We start from the raw sequence: 17,922 nt of genomic DNA on the forward strand, positions 1-17,922 counted from the left end.
CTACAGCAGGGATGGGCAAATACTGGCCCATGGGCTGGATCCAGTCTACCAGGGTTAACCCCGGCAGGCCCCCATAATGCCGTATTTACCTGCAACTCCGCTGGTATGGGGGATCTCAGCTCCCGTTGGCTGCAGATCACTTTTGGCCAATGGAAACTGTGATCACCCATAACTACAGAGGTGCATATAAATACGGTGCTAGCATCCCAACCGGGCTAACCCTGGTGAACTGCCATTGTTTTATTCCCCATCCCTGCTCTATAGCAATGGCTCAAAACTCAGTGCCATTCAGCTCTACTTCTTATAACGTGTTAGTATAACCTTTAAGGTTGTAATATTAGCCTGTTGTAAGATATTATAAGATGTAGAGTTTTGAACCTTTATTTTGTCAAAAATAAAAGGGATATGTTGTAAATGTAACCTCTTCTTTGTTAGCTTTAAAAAGTCTTTCCAAATAAAGTATTAGTGATGGACTTGCCTGCCAGGCCTGCCAGATCTAGGGGCACAGAGTTTGAAAACAAAGTGAGAAGCATGGAGTGGAACTTCCAAAATGAAAGGAAGAGTTTTTCTGTGAAATCAAAGATGCCTCCTATTGCTTGAGGAAAATGGAAATACCAAGGGAATTGCAACAGTAAAACAAACCAGGCTTGTGTCTTTGTTCAGTAAAAATGTGCTTACCACCATTTGAAGCTACTCTCAATAACTGGCCAACCCTCAAAAGAAATTCAGGCCAAGTTGCATCATGTTTCTTTGCAGCCGCTTAGGCTGCAGGGAGAAAGGGTGATGGATTATGGACACCTAAAATATTTGTATATATATCTTCAGGGCTGCAAATCGTGGGGGGTGGGATTAATAAAGACAAGGGGTATGTTCCAGTTTGCCATATGGTTCTGTGGTCTTGGCTATCAAAATTCTTACTCTTTGGGAAACTGCTAATGAAATATCTTTGATGAGATCCTCTTACAGAAGAGAGCAAATTTCCGCAGGGATTTATCTCTGTTATTCTTTTAAAACTATATAAAGAGGACCTTTTAAATGCATTCCAAGATGGTTGGCAACTGATCTACTGGCAGTCAGCACTGGTAAGAGAAATGTCAAGGATCCATGCAGTTAGGAGTAGGGGAGTTGAAAAGGATAACTGCAGGCACTCTGTACTTGTGTCTAAATTCCAGACAGATCTACAAAAATCAATACTGAATGGCTTGGGCACCAAGGAAGACTGGTGCAAACAGCTGCCTTGGGGCTTGAGTGAAACAACTTTATTATTTTCTCCTCAGTAGGGATATGGGGTACAATTTTCAAAAAGCTTCTAAGCGTCTCGGGTGCCTACATGCCATATTGAACAAACTTATGCACTTAAGGCCCAATTTTTAAAGGAGGCACCTTCTGTAAGGTTATCATCATGTGACAGGGCGCTAAGCAGGAGATGCTAGGCTGACGCTCTGTCACTCCTGCTCCATGTAAGGGAGGTGAATTGGAACTGGTTAGATCACCTGGCCCTAACTGAGGACGCAAGAAGAGATGCCGCCTCATTAGGCAGGGATAAGAGACTCCGGGGAAGGAAATGGAAGGAGAGAGAGAAAGGAAGGAGAAAAGGCAAGGAGTGGAAGCAGAGAGAAGTAACTCTCCCCTGCCTGCGGACTATAAAGGGGACCACTTGTATGGTGAAAAGTTGGTGGGAGCACAGCCTGTGAATAAAAGCGCCAGGTGAACAGTGCACAAAAAGGTCTCCGAGTGACTCTCTCAGCCCAACAGGGACAAAGACAAGGAGGGCCTTGCAACAAACCCTGTCACACACCACAATGCTGTTTTCTCTCCCTCCTTATATGATTTCAGTGAACCAGCTCCTGAATGCAAGCGATATTTCCGATCCTGTAATCATCGCCACAGTTACAGGGACGATTTCCTATGGTAAGAAAATAGTATTTCAGACTTGGTAAGAAACAGTTTCTACTTGACCCAAAGTGGGTGGTTTTAGCTGTGCTGTGTGCCATCGATAGTATGCCACAAACCATGAAAGGGGATGGCCGTTGAGTGACGTGATAATAGAGAAGTGAAACCTACTATCACTTTGGTTTGTTACTGGGGTTGTAGCTCTGCCAAACACTCTGGTTCACTGAAGGTGGGGGGCAGGGCAGTTGCCCCAGGGCCTGGCAATTCAAAAGGGCCCAAGGGTCCCAGCTGCCACTGCCACTACCATGGGAGCAGCAGCAGCTGGAGTCCTGGGCCCTTTAAATCCCCATCAGAGTGCTGCACCTCATACTTCAGGTGGCACTGAAGGCTGGCTGGCCCCAGTCCTTCCCTTCCACTTGAGACCCTATCCCTTCTGGGAGCACAGGCCTGCCCTCCCCCCACCTTTCCCAGGGGTCCCGCAAGTCTGTTGGCCACCCTGTAAACTCTCACCCTTTCACCAGTACAAGATCTCAAGAGCGAGATCTTGGAGTCATTGTGGATTGTTCTCTGAAAGCACCCACTCAGTGCAGCAGCAGTCAAAAAAGCAAACAAAATGTTAGGAATCCACCTGCAGCTCTCCTTGTCTGGAAACAACAAACCAGAGCCAGTGCTCCATGTTTAGGTAAACAAAGTGGCACAGTCCACTAGTGGCTTTTCCAAAGTGGGTGCACGGAACAATTTGAGAAACACTGATCCAGAGCATAGTACTACTAGCCTGTATATCCTGTGATTATGCTTTAGGACTTTTTGTTCTGTTAAGACATCCACAGTTAAACCTAATGGACAACAGCTAGGGCATGAGAAACTGAGACAAAAATAAGATATTTCCTGATCATACAGCTAGGCATGTTGGCTAAGCTATTTTGACTCCACAATTTGAGCCAAAGACTTGTTTATTTCTCATGTAACACTAACCTCCACTTACTTTTTTGGTTTATTGTAACCAAAAAGGGGACTTCTGCATTGTTTTTTCAGAGTCAGGCCGCCAAAACCAAACAAAAGATCAATTTAAAAGAAGAGAATACATTTGTTTTTATGTTAGGTAATGGTTAAACACAATGGCCATATTTCTCAGAAGTGCTCGCCTGGAAACTCCCTTACAAAGCTAGCTTCTTGCAGCCAGATCACAGCAGCAAACGTACAGAAATGCACAGTGTAAAATGTGCTGCTTCTCTAGCACCTGGCTCCGCACTAACTGAAAACAGTGAAAGGTTGGGGTGCACCAGGAATGTACAATTAGGACAGCAGTGCACACTCATCAGCCTGGCTTTGTCATGTTTAAACAATAGACTGATTCAAGCAGTAAATATTTTATTTGGTAGATTTTACCTCAGATTTTCAGTTGCTGTAAATCAATATAACTCAAGGCCCAGCAACAGTGGCAGTGTGGATGATCTCTTGAGCAAGAAAGGTCTGATGGCCATTTTAGCCATAGGGGTTTCTTGCGCAAGAAATTCATGTTACCTGTCTACACTGCCTTCTTGTGAAAGAGCTCTTGCACAAGAGGGCTTATTCCTCGTGGGGAGAGGAATAACTCTTCCAGAAGAAGCCCTGTTTTCTAACACTGTACTATAAATTTATTTGCACAAGAACACGCGTGCAGTGTAGACGCTCTGCAAGTTTTTGTGCAAGAACAGTCATTTTTGTGCAAAAAGCCTGCAGTGTAGATGTAGCCAGAAAGATTTCTTCCTTTGTAAGCTGCAGTGTTGGCAACATGTTTGTCCTCTCACCAAGCCACTGGGTTTACAAACTAAGACCCCAGTCCTGCAAACACTAATGGACATTAACAGCTTGTTGTATTGAGTTCAATGGTACAAGTCATACACACAGTAACTGACACATGTACATGTTCGGAGTCTGGGGGACTAGAAAAAATTCTTCCCTAAAATATAAGCTATTTAATTAATTCTCTTTTTTCCCCTCCCTTTTCAGATAATGATGAAGAAATTTTTTGGGGAATAGGCACTGGTGCGATCATAATATCAATTGTTTTCTTAACTTTGATATTTAAAAAATCATTTAGAAAAAGGTACGGCTTTCTTTTCAGTTTTTTCCCCCCTTAGTCTCCTTCTCTCTCAGAAAACTCTAGACTTAATTATAGAAATGGATCCAGTTTTCTATAGCTTCCTGTTACCCAGGGCAACTTTTCCCACTCATAATTGCATGTTACAAAAAGATGTCCTCTGGTTTTTTTCTCTTTACAATAAGATAGATAATCTCAACGCATAATAATATGACCATTCCTTTGTAAAGCCCATATTTAGAGAATAAGGGATGTTTCATAATATAGATGTACAAGAAAAAGAGCAAGAGAAAAAAGCTTTATCCAAACACAGACTATTTGATCTTTTAAAATGTTATTTCTTAGACATATGTGCTGCTTTAATAGAATTTGACTATCAAATCCCACATTAGATAATTTAGAAGCAGAAGAGATTGGCGCAAAGGGCAGCAGAACATAATCAGTCAGAACATTTTAAATATTTTACAAATCCAATTCACATCCAATTCACCAGCGACAGAGTATCAAATGTGTTTTATCCCCCAGCTCCTTTGCTCTGAACCATGGACTTCACAGAACAATGGGCATGTTGAATCTTGTACTTCACTAAGAAAGATATCGATATCTAAGAATCATCCACTGCCACATCAATCACATGTATAGGAAACGAGTGAAATTCTGCGTTTTTGGGGCAAGCAGATGCCTGTGGCATAGTGCCAGCCTTTGGGTCAGGCAAGTACTTATCATAAATAAGGCTGGACAGAAACATATAGACAGATGGTGTTTAGTGTTTTTCTGATCCAGACACAGAATTCTGCCATTGATGTACCTGTTCATTGTAACCAGAGACTCCCTACTCCCTCACAGTGAAAATCAGTGGACGTTTGGCTCAATTCAAGTTTCTTATAAATAATAGTCATGTGTGCAGGTTACAGAGCACTTTGATTGTAAAGAAGTTGAAATTTCCATATCAGAGGTTTTTTTACCATGTTCCTGAACTAATCTCATCAGATCAGGAAACATATGCATCCTCTTCCTCTTAACATACATTGTTTTTTTCCCAGTTTGACAACTGGCAACACTGTTAAACCTACATATTTTGCACAAGGGCTTGGGCCAGACTAAAATGGCTTCTGTGATTGCTGATTCATGGAAACACCATAGGCCTTGCAGGCTACAGAGTTACAAAAGCTGATTCTGAGAGTATACTTCCTCCTCAATAGTAGCCACCTAGCATAAGACCAGAGTAAGCATTGTGCAATTTCCAGAGCCTGTCCCCTTCTAAAGGGTAAAGCCAAACTCAAGCTAGCCCATCTCTCAGGCTCAGTCTGTAACCCACAAACTGATTTAACCAAGAGAGCTTGAATCCTGTGTTTCCTATGTATGATGGGCCCAATCCCACAAGTAAGCTGCAAATTCAGCTCGCCATGGTTTCCTTGGGAATTCCTTGGGCATTCAGGGTCATGCTCTTACATGCATCTACCAAGCTACTTCTCTGTTTCTGAAAAGCCCTATTCAGCATTTAACTTTCTCTGATTTCTGTGGGGACTCTGCCTGAGAAAAGGATGCTCAATGAGGCACTCATATTGAGCATATCCAGGGAATATTTGCCAGGAGGTTACAACACTATTTTACAATGAAAATAGGACTCAATTTTCAAAGAAATTCTGAGAGTTCATAGTACGCCATTATTCGTACTACATTACTCTCAGTAAATGAGCATTTGATACTCCTATAGGAAATTTTGCTCCTGTGCAGCAGGCTAATGCAAAGCTTATATGCCACTAAAGCAAGACATAAGCTGTGCATAATTCTGATCTGGGGCAAATTTCACCCTGCTAAGTGACTAATAAAATACACTAACTTTTTTATTTTATGTTATTTTATTTTAAGACTTAGTACCGTACTTGCGTCATTGACACCAAAATGGTTGATTGAAGATTGTCCTAATGTGGAAAACAGCAATGTGGTAAAGTCACTCCAGGTAACTACTCAAAACAACATCCCAGTTGTTTTTAATTTACTATATAAATCACATTTAACTCCATGTGCAAAAAGTCATGAGAAACAAATACAACCCTAAGAGAGAAATCTTCTTGCTGATAGATATACTCTGGTTCAAACAGGAATTCAGGGAAGTCCTATGGACTATGGTCAGACTAAATTATAGCAATGATCCCTTCTGGCTTTGAAACAAGCAAGAAATCAGACTGCAAACTCCTTGGGGCAGGAACTGTCATTGTATGTGTTCATTGCGTAGCACCATTTGGTCCAACCTGCTTGAGCTCTGGAGACACTACTACAACCTAAATGTTAACTAATAGCAATACAATTAAGACCGGCCCTGAAGTGTGTTGAAAAATGTTCAGGTGCAATCAGATGCTCACCTTACATCCTCCCCTCTAGTTCACTTTACAGATGGTGGTTAAGTGTCAATGAAGGAGACAACCACGGAGAAGAGTAAGGATAGGTGAAATAGGCAGGATTTTGAATCTGCCCTCCTGTCTTGTACTTAGGAACCAGCAGTTATAACATTTCTACCAGTTACAAAATATTGTTTGTTTGTTTTCAGGAAAGATGGGAGTTAACGAATAGTGATTCTATCCAGTTGCCCTTGAACAATGATGATCCAGTAGTTACAGAAGTACTAGAGACATCACTGCAGGAGGATTACAAGACCACAAACACCAAAAAGGGAACCAGAAAAGTGGCCACTGAGCATGTGGACATCTTTCAAAACTCACTGCTTGTCAGCACTGTCATCACTGAGCAGAACAACGGCTATAAGCCCCAGGTTTCCAACGCAAGCCCACTGGGAAACGTATTTAGCAATACAAACAAAACACAGTCCCAAACATTGGATCCAAATACGTATCTCTCAAGCCAAGATACAAATGTTTTCTTGAAAGATTATACAATTCCTATTACTTCCTTGTGGAATGTTGAAAGAACTGAGAGCAATACCTTTTTACTTGAGAAAATTAACCTCATTGTAAACAACAGTAGAAGTGGGCAGAGTAACTCTTTCAGTGCAACAGATGAGGAATCTAGTATACTTTTGGAAAACCACTGGAAAAGTCCATCAACCACTGAAAATGTTCAAGAGCAGACATTACTTCCAGATGAGTTGGTCTCTTGCTTAGGAGCTGTGACTGAAGATTCCATAGATATAAAGTCCTATTTTCCACAAACAGTTGGAAAACTATTTAAATAGAAATAATTGTAATAAAGAAAAAAACTTACTTTAAATGAGAAAGAGATGCATCGTGGAGTTTAATCTTTTTTATTTCACAAGTGAGCTGATGCGTTTTTAAAAAAAAGCAAAGTAAGTGACATGCATTTTAGAGACTTAAATATGACAATAAAGAGCATTTAAAGAAATTATTTGAAGAGGAATTCTCCAGAACTTCAAATAATTCTGTAATTCATAGAAAGTGTCAAATTTTTATATCAAACTTTCAGCAGCCCATTAAAAAATGGACTTTGAAATGTTTGCTCATTACTTGCTCAGTCAGGTCTCTGGTTCAGAGGGCCTTTATTTGCTTCTGTGTTTGTACAGCACAAGGGGGTCCTGCTCCATGACTAGGTCTCCTAGGTACTACTGCAATACAATAATATAATAAGAACACTATTTGAATATCTGTGATTAAAGTAAAAGTCATTGTTAAGCATCAGGTGCGGACCTACAAACAGCACCCAATATGTAAATGCACTGCTGGCTTACCATTGTTATTTTTAGCCATCTAGCTACTCCTATCCTAAACCACCTTGCTACAAACAGTGGATTACATATGAGAGGTGTAGCGCCACCTATGGGGTTGTTTTAAAACATTATCCTGCGGCCTGGTCTACACAACAAAGTTTGGTTGATGAGAGCCACCTTGTATCAACCAATTCATGCATGTGTCTGCCATATAGTGATGCAATAACACCGCCTCCCTGGACAGCACTGAGTCTTCATTGATGTACTGAGATTGATGCAGTGTGAGCGTAGACCTTGCATGACCTACGTCAACCCTACTCATCCTCTAGCGCTGTGTTTCTCAGCCTTTTTTCAGTGGCTGTATCTCTAGGGGGAGACCCCAGACAGGGGTAAGGGGGCCAAGGCTGGATTTACAGCTGGGTCTGGCATGGGACCGGCAGCTGGGACCCTTTGTAAAACTACCTCTACTGCCTGCAGCTGTGCCTTTTTGATACTAGGAACCAGCTTGCTGCCTTCCTATACTGTGTCATGGAGATCTCAGGGAGCCCGGGGACCAGCCTGGGGACCAGTCAATGAGAAATACTGCTTTGACACGTACTGCTCTGGTCACAATTGTGAACTTCATTGCCCAGGGCTCCCAGAGACTGCAACCTACTCTCTCCCCACCTTTGAAAAACTCTGCCTATATTTAAAATGCCTTTCCTTGGTTATCCAACATGGGGAGAACCTTAGCAGCTCTCCCTTGCCGGATACAACTGCCCAACCGACCATGCTGGTCACACCTTCTAAACATGCTCCTACCTGCAGTAGGGAAGAGGAATTGGATTGCCTGGGCCCATAAGGTGAAGAGGCTGTTCACGCACAGCCACGGAATAATCACAGAAATGGGGGCACCTACAAATGATGCCACATGAAAGCAAAGGAACTGTAGCAGGCTTACCAGGCGGCCAAGGAGGCCAAGACTTGTTCTGGTTCTGGACCACAGCCCTGTCCCTGTTACAAAAAGCTGTGTGCCATACATGGCAGAGTCTCCACCAGCACTCCTTAGAGCACCACAGATACCACCAAGGCGTCCTCCAAGATACAGACCCCAGCCACGAGTTGAGACGAGGAGGAATATATGGGAATATATGGGAATATATGCGGCAAGCCAGAATCTGTTTGAAACTCCACCACATTCTTGCCCCTCCTGCCAGCCAACCACAGAAGAGCCTGATGGAGGGGAAGGAAACTTGAGTAAGCGTGTGCATGTATTTTCCCATGACAATGTTTAAATGTCAAGATGGTGCCGGTCCCATCCCAGGTTCCCAAAGACACACAAAGCCACTTTTCATCACTTTCTCACCATTTCATGAGAAAAGATTCAGTGCAAGAAGCTGAGGTAGAGTTGTTTTTGTTCCCCTGTAGGATTAGGCAGAGGAGGGAGCTAAGGAGGGCCTGTGGAGCAGTTTGTTGATATACAAAAGGAAATCCCTTGTATCCTCCTCAGAGATCTCAATGAAACTTCCATGGAGATACACTATGATCTCTCCCAAGGGTTTCTAGGGATGGCTACCTTATTTCTTCCTGCATGGGAGCACACTTTCGCATGCCACTCCACAATGAGGTCAGCTGATATCATTGCAACAACTAGGCTAACAGCATACAGCCTAGGAGGCTTCATAACTGTCAGAGGGTTTTCCCTTCACCCTCTTCCCTAGTTCTTGTCATGCAGACAGAAAGCAGCAGACCAGAAGTCTGAAGTGCTGGCAATGTGATGCTAATTGGGGTTAGTTCCAAGCAAGCACATCTATCCCTCTGCAGAGTCTGTTTCCCAGTGTTCCTTTCCTAGCTCTGATGTGACAGAGCCTTGCCTGTGTCTTCATTTCCCATTCCCACCTCCTCCTTCCTGGAAGTGTATGCCCCTAATCACACCCTTTATAACGTATAGCCATGCTCCATTTTAGGGAGTTGGGACTCGGGGGTTTTCATTCCACCTCCTTTACATTCTATGGGAAGGGTAAGGGATGAGGCTGTGTTCTGGCTAAGACCAAGCTTCTTTTTTGGCTTTTAGTGTGTCTTATGTTCCCCCCTACCCCTTTCTGCCCCTCCTAACCAATTGCTTCACCTTGGCCTGAGAAAGAAGTCAGGGAGCCTTCCTATGTATGCTCATATTATTATACTCCCAACATATCCCATACACTTCAACTGTTCTGACCTGTTCCAATTACACTAACAAACCCATCTGGCCAGGCAGACAACACACATAGTGTCTTTGTTCACACATATTAGAGTATCAAAAACTCAACCCCCAAATTCTACCTCAGGTTCACAATCAAGCCTATATACTAACAATGCCACCGGCAGTTACTCTGTTTTTTGTGCCTTTGTAACCTCCAAGAGTGAGATATTAGCAAAAATCACAATTACACCTGTGGAAAATAGGACCAGTGTTCAGTGCCATTGTCCTCTACTTGTTGCCATGGAAATTGGTGGAGAGTTATTTCATGCAACCAAAAATGAGAATAGACTATTCATGTCCTCTCAATCTTTGGCCCCTTGCGGGTGATACACACTAGGTCTGGGAATGAAGATTCCTTGTAATTTTTTCCATCCATGTGCAGAATGAATTTTTATGTGCACTGAGACACGTGCAGATGTGCACCACCAATGCAAACAAAAAACTTAGCTGTGAGCACTCTGCTAACCATCTGGGCAGCATTTGACTCTCACCTGAGTGGCTGCACAAGCTCACAGCTTACAGGGAACACGGGTGGAGAGCGTTGCTGTGCAGAGGTGCCCCATGGCTGACATGTTAGTAAGCATGTCTTACCAACAAAACTATGGGAATGAAGGAAGGAAGATTTGAAACATGGGAATGAGTAGTCTTGTGGCACCTTAGAGGCTAACAAAAATATATATAGTATTGTGAGTTTTTGTAGGTAAAACCCGCTTCCTCAGATGAGTTTCAGTGGGAAAAAAAGGGAGAGAAAAAAAAGTACCTGTGAATTGTATTGCTGGTGCTAATGAGCTAATTGACTGGTCTGGAAGTGTCCTATAGTTTTGATGTCATTGAAGAATTAAATGTAAGAAAGGCTGGTTTTATTTTGGGCCATCCATGTTCAGGCCCCGGGAAACTGTCAGATTTGCACATGAAGGTCAATTTGATACTCTCTCTCTCTCTGTAATTGGCTTGTGAAATTCCTTTGTAGGAGAATGGCTACTTTTGAATCCATGATTGAGTGCCCCAGGTAGGTTAAAATGTTCCCTTGCAGGACTGTGTGTGTTACCATTTCTGATATGTAACTTGTGGACAAGCCCACTCAAGCTCATCCTCCACACATATAGCAGAATGTATAGCAGTACCCAAAACTCTAAGTACTTGTAGACGCCCTCAAAGGTTCAAGAAAAAACCCAGTTGTGTGTGTAAATGTACAGCAAATATAATCTAATTCAGACAGTCAGGGAAATACAGTGTAATAGTTATAACTGGACAGAAAACCGGAATCTTTTGTAGGTTCGTTGTAAGAGACAGTATAATACCTATAAACATACACCACACATTATACAATTCTTAACAGGCCCAAAAGCTTCAGGACCTGGTAAAGCACAGTCTGCCCTACATCATTCTATAGCTGATGGTTAAAACTCTTGCAAGGCTTCCCTGAGCTGTGCAGCTCCTATGGTGCTGTATGTAGTAAGGGTGATCATTTATAATATCATTGCAACACAAATGATTAAAGGTCTAAAAAACCATGAGCTATGAGGGAAGAATGAAGGAATTGGGCTTGTTTAGTTTGGAAAAGAGAAGACTGAGGTATGATAGTGGTTTTCAAGTATCTAAAAGGGTGTAACAAGGAGGAAGGAGAAAAATTGTTCTCCTTGGCCTCTGATGATAGGACAAGAAGCAACGGCCTTCAACTGTAGCAAGGGAGGTTTAGATTGGATATTAGGAAAAACTTCCTAACTGTCAAGATGAATAAACACTGCAATAAATTGCCTAGGGAGGTTGTGGAATCTCCATCACTGGAGATATTTAAGAACAGGTTAGATAGAAATATATCAGGGATGGTCAAGACAGTGCTTGGTCCTGCCATGAAGGCCAAGGATTGGACTCCATGACCTTCTGAGGTCCCTTCCAGGTCTAGTATTCTATGACTGATACCAACATTACAAAATTGCCATGATGCTTATACAAGATATTCTAGAAGAACATAAGAATGGCCACACTAGGTCAGGCCAAAGATCCATCTAGCCCACTATCATAGAACCATAGAGCTGGAAGAGACCTCAGAAGGTCATCAAGTCCAGCCCCCTGCTCTAGGCAGGACCAATTCCAACTAAATCAACCTGGCCAGGGCTTTGTCAAGCCAAGACTTAAACACCTCTAGGGATGGAGACTCCACTACTTCCCTAGGTAACCCATTCCAGTGCTTCACCACCCTCCTAGTGAAATAGTTTTTCCTAATATCCAACCTGGACCTCTCCCACCACAACTTGAGACCATTGCTCCTTGTTCTGCCATCAGTCATGACTAAGAACAGCCTTTCTCCAGCTTCTTTGGAACCTCCCTTCAGGAAGCTGAAGGTTGCTATCAAATCCCCCCTCACTCTTCGCTTCTGCAGACTAAACAGACCCAACTCCCTCAGCCTCTCCTCATAAGTCATATGCTCCAGCCCCCTAATCATTTTGGTTGCCCTCTGCTGGACCCTCTCCAATGCGTCCACATCCTTTTTGTAGTGGGGGGCCCAGAACTGGACACAATACTCCAGATGTGGCCTCACCAGAGCCGAATAAAGGGAAATAATGACATCTCTGGATCTGCTGGAAATGCTCCTCTTAATGCAACCTAATACGCCATTAGCTTTCTTGGCTACAAGGGTACACCGTTGACTCATATCCAGCTTCTCATCCACTGTAACCCCCAGGTCCTTTTCTGCAGAACTACTACTTAGCTGGTTGGTCCCCAGCTTGTAACAATGCTTGAGATTCTTCCTGTCTTCAGACAATGGACAATGCCAGAAGTCCCAGAGAGAATGAATAGAATAGGGAATCATCATGTGATCCTTCCCCGTCACCCATTCCCAGCTTCTGACAAACAGACTAGGGACATGATTCCTACCCATCCTGGCTAACAGCCATCTCAGGCTACATCTACACTATACGCTTCTTGCGCAAGAAGCCTTTTGCGCAAGAGGTTTTGTACAAAAACTTCTTGCGGAAGAGCATGTCCACACCTCAAAGCACATCACAAAAGTGATGTGCTTTTGTGCAAGAGAGCGTCCACACTGCATGGATGCTCTTGTGCAAGAAGGAAAAACACCTATGCTTTTTCCCCATTGTGCAAGAAACCCCTCTAGAGTGTCCACACTTGCCTTCTTGCGCAATAGCTGTAGCACTAAAAGCAGTTATGCCTCAGAAAAGGAGGTTTACCTACGGCGGAAAAAGCCCTCTGTTCTGCCATTTAACTGCCCATTTAATTGCACAAGAGCTCATTTGAGGTGTGGACGCTCTGCAGGATTTTTCCACAAAAAACCCAGCTGTTTTGTGCAAAAACCTTGTAATGTAGACCTAGCCTCTGGTATCAGTGGAAAAGTTATGATTTATTAAATACGTTGATCTTGTTTATTATAGGAACCATCTTTGTATCATGAGTTATAAATATATGTAGTATATTTGAATTTCAAGTTTGTTTCTGAGTGATACTCCCCCGAGACAGACTGGCCTATCAAGGGCAATCAGCTGTATAATCAATCCACTGAGAGACGCCAGAGGCTATACCTATCAGCAGGACATGAAGGGATATGTGGACGGGGACTTTTCAATGCCCACGTGCTGTGAGTTTGTGTTTAGGACAAAGTTTGTGTTTAGGGCGTACAAGTCACATGACAAAGGATATAAAAAGAAAGCTGCATCTTCTCCATTTTGTGTCTCACCTCTGGAATAACTTCTCTACACACTGAAGCTTCAAACAAAGGACTGATAGCCCATTCAAGATTTGGATATATTCCAGAAGGACTTTACAAGCTATCAAACTCATCAGCGCTGCTAATAATCATATATATGGACTCTAAAGTCATACACACATATTTGCTTGCCTTGACCATTTAACAACTCTCTTCTTTTTCATGTCTTTTATAAATAAAACCTCTAGTTTTAGATACTCAAGGATTGGCTGGCAGCATGGTATTTCAGGTAAGAACCAGACTAGTACTGATCTGGTAATGTAGCTGGTCCTTTGAGGGTCTGGAGAACATTTTATAAAGGGAACAAAATTTGAAGTAACTTCTCACTGTACTGGACCAATTCACTGATTGAGAAGTAGAGATTGGAATACAGGAAAGGGGGCTGTTTTTCTCCTCCCTGCCCCCCATCTCAGCTTCTTGAGAAACCAGTGAGGAGGATCCGGAGCATGGTTTTGTGACAGATTGGTGAATCTAACTATAGTGTTATCCATCAGTTGCAGGAGAATCTGCTTTCTGCAGCATGACCTGACTTTGGCATTTCTAGTGTTGGCTGTCCTAGGGCATCTCGGACCACAGGTCCACACTGAGCTCCTTTAATGGTCCTTTCAGCTGGCTTGTCAAACTCAGCAAAGAGCCACTCCCCTACCACCTGGCACCAACTTTTCCGCCTTGGGCTCACAGATATTACACAAGGCACAACAGGCAGCTGTAACCACTGGGTCTCCCACAATCACTATTAGCATTTCAACATTGCTGATGGTAATGTGCCAGTAGGAATGAACGTCCCTGTTTGCAGCTTTCTGAATAATCCTGTGTTTTTAAAAATACAAGAAACATATACTTTTCCAGATGAGTAGACATTGATATTGGTAAAGCATCCCTGATGATCCACCAAGGATTGCATAACTATTAAACAATAACCTGTTTTGTTGATGTACTTTGTAACAAGGTTGGCTGGTGTCAAACTAGGGATTTGTGTGCCATCTGTCACTCCACTGCATTGCGGGAACTCCATTACAACAAATCCATCACTATGAACATTGCTAAGACCCCCTGTCCTGCATAGCAGAGCATGATTAATGGCTCAACTAAATTGCATGTCAGTGGTCCCAACTGTGGATTTTCTAAATCCAAAACCATTTCTCATGGACCAATAACAATCCAGTGCTGCAAGCTTCCAGAGCATGATTGCCACTTGCATCTCAGTTATCAATGCAGCTATCATACTGGTGTCTAGGCACTGCAGAACTGGGGTGATTTCTGCACACTGATCCAGGAATGCACCTGAAAATTCTGCAGCTGCTGCTCAGCATAATGCAATCCCACCAACCTGTGCTTGTGTTGCAATGCAGGAGCAGTGATCCACTCTCTGAAGCTTTTCTACAAACGACACCAACAACCTTAAATTATTTTTTGTGATGTCACTTAGCAAGTTGTCCTTGAAGAAATCATCATACACCCTGTTGTTTCGTTTCTTCCTGTGAGCAGTTCTTATACTGGAGAATCATATGTCCTGTATTTGCTACAGCCATGAGAACAGAACAGAGCTGTGTAGGCTCCATACTTCTGTGAGAGATGGCAGATGCCAACAGTGTCACATGGGTCTGTGGGATATTAAAAAGGCATAAAATTGTGGGATGTGGATGGAATGGAGAAAATCAGATGACAGGAATTTGATCCCTAGCTCCTAGTCGCCCTTTTGCTCCCTGTTTCCCCTCCACTATGCATAGCCCAAATTTCCTAAGACAGTGCAAGGTTGGCTGGTTTCAACCTAGGGATGTGACCTCTGTCACTCCACTACATTATGGGAAGACAATTGTAACTTCACAGTAACACTTCAATCCATGCACCTTACTGTGAATTGGCACACAGACTCCTGATGAGTAAATTAAGTGCTGATGCAAGAACACTAGTTACTTACATGTACAAGAAATATACTGTCTGCTTTATGCCAACATAACTGGCGTTAGCTTACCTTTGTACTGAAGTCATAGCCGGAGTGTAGGTTTTTTTCCCCAAGACCCAGATTCTGATATCCTTACTCATCTTGAATAGTACTTTCCCCCTATGAGTAGTCTGTCCTCAATGTGCAATTCAACTTGAGTAATAGTATCAGAAGCTGAACCCAAATGATTCTATGTAAGCATAAATTTTGCACACCTTTCTCTAGTATGGTTACTACATTTGCTTTATAATTATTATAAGAAGTTGTATCATTACCATAAAACAATGAAGCTAAAAGACTTTCTGGATTCTTTTCTTTTTCACACAAGTGTCACTTCATTGACTTCAGAAGAGTTAATTCCAATTTACTTCAGTGGAAATGAAAGTAGAATTAAGAGTAGAGTTATACTATACAGAGTGCAATAAGGATCAGGCCCGCTGCCTTCAATGCAAGGTCACAGTAAGAGCAGTAGACTTTGGCTTCCTGCCATTACAAAATCTACAGAATGAGATCTTTAGACTTTATCAAGTGCTAAGATTTTTTTGCAGCTCTGATATGTTATATCTAATTTACATTGCATGTAAATACATATTCAACCCTATTCCCTTTGAAGAGCATGGCAACGCACCCATTGACTTCAATGGAGGAGGCTTGGGTTGTGGGATACGTACCAGCAATAGAGTGCAATGTGATGCTCCCAAAAAACATTGAGAGTCACATTAGCAGTTTGTCAGGAGCTCAGGGACCAATCCTATTTGCATACTTTTTAAAATTAAAAATAAATTATCACAGACAAAATATTTTGTTGTACATCAATATTTGTGAGTAGCTTCATACTACTTATGAGTTGCTTAAGTTGACTGGCTAGAAAATGCTACAGAAGATTAAGCATTGTTCTCAACCTGCATAGGATGGAGAAGGTAGGGTCACCAAGAGCTGATAAGTTCCTTTTGGGCACCCATATTTTCTTCCTGTTTAACATTAGCCGTAGGTACATTCTTTTTACTATGTGACAAAGAAAATTGTGAGCAATGCACAAGTGTCTCCGACTTGCTTGAAATCACAGAGGAAACTATAAATAGTTTAACTGATTATACAAATTGTAGGGACATACTTCTCTGTGCGTGTGATGATGAAGGAAATAATAACCATATTAAGAAGAAATGTTACTACCGATGCATGCTACTTAACTGAAATGTAAATAAAAATATTAAAACAGGTACTGATTTTGTATGAGTATTAATAACTTTAAAACAGAGAAATAAATTATAATATCCATACCCAGCTATCTAGGAGCATGACACTAATAGTAATTATTACTACTATATTTGTTTTGATTGTGGTGGCACTAAAACCCCCAGTCATGGACAAATATCATATTTTGTTAGTGCTCTAGAGGCTTTTCTCAAATTGTGCTGGCTCTGAAAGTGCTTATCAAATAACTGACCACCAATAGACCGAGTTTTCTAATTGCTTGTTCTAGGCTATTTTGAGCTGAGATAGCTGTGACTATTTGTGGCTGTTTCCTATTAATGTTCAGTGTTATTCAGATCCATTAAATCTGTCTTCTTCTTACTTAATTTACAGAGTACTCTATTACCAGGTAAGTTTTCTAACCTGCTGGTTGTGATGGGGGGGAGGGGGGGAAGGGGAAGGGGAAACTGCAAACTGTCTCCAAGAGTGCTTTTCTAGCATGCAAGTTGGTCTACAAGTAGTGATTATTACTTGTGCAGGAAGGAAATTGTAAGAGAGCAGCTACACCACGAGCACCCAAAATGAGAGATGTGGAAGTTAATAAACCTTCTTCTTGTCCACATCCTGACATTCAAGTTGAAGCCACTGCATAAGCAAAAAATACACAGGAGTCCTCACAACAGCATGGACATGTTTTATTATTGTCTTTGCAAAGCAGAAGGGCCTGGTCCTCCCACTGAAGACAATGACAGAACTCCAGTTGACTTCAGTGGATTCAGGATTTCGCTCCCAGTAATGCGGAACAGGGCCACTATCCTTGAACCCAAATCTTCTCTCCTCATAGTTGCATGGGTGCATCTCAAATAAAGTGCTGGTTACAAATAGGCAGCAGGCACAGTTTTGTCCTGCATTTAACACCAGATGTGGAATGGGTAGACTGTGTTTTGAGAAGCATAGGAAGTAAACAAACATTTCAAATACAACATAGCACAAACCTCATTCATTCACAATGCAAATCCCAAGCAACAGGCCAAAACAGCAGTTATTCTTTCCTTTTCTTTTGTACATTGTAGAGAACGAATAGAAATAGCACCAGGGGACGGGGCAAGAGTGCAGAGCCAGTCCCAAGCCAGTCGCTTTGCTGAGGCAGGCCAGGGAAATTGAGTCGTGATGGTTGAGA

At 42.3% G+C, this 17,922-nt stretch overlaps 1 protein-coding gene across 2 annotated transcripts in view; it reads left to right on the forward strand.

Moving 5' to 3' along the window:
* IL23R (interleukin 23 receptor) overlaps positions 1–16,700 on the forward strand; it is a 57,076-nt gene extending 40,376 nt beyond the window's left edge. For both annotated transcript variants that reach the window (XM_014574560.3, XM_075936189.1), the window contains exons 12-15: positions 1,837–1,911; positions 3,886–3,982; positions 5,849–5,939; positions 6,528–16,700. In XM_014574560.3, the coding sequence (XP_014430046.2) occupies positions 1,837–1,911; positions 3,886–3,982; positions 5,849–5,939; positions 6,528–7,169 (905 nt within the window). In that variant the 3' untranslated portion in view covers positions 7,170–16,700. The remainder of the gene's footprint in view (positions 1–1,836; positions 1,912–3,885; positions 3,983–5,848; positions 5,940–6,527) is intronic.
* The last annotated feature ends 1,222 nt before the right edge of the window (positions 16,701–17,922 follow it).

This window comes from Pelodiscus sinensis, chromosome 9 (assembly GCF_049634645.1).
Source record: "Pelodiscus sinensis isolate JC-2024 chromosome 9, ASM4963464v1, whole genome shotgun sequence".
In the NCBI taxonomy this organism is placed as follows: Eukaryota; Metazoa; Chordata; order Testudines; family Trionychidae; genus Pelodiscus; species Pelodiscus sinensis.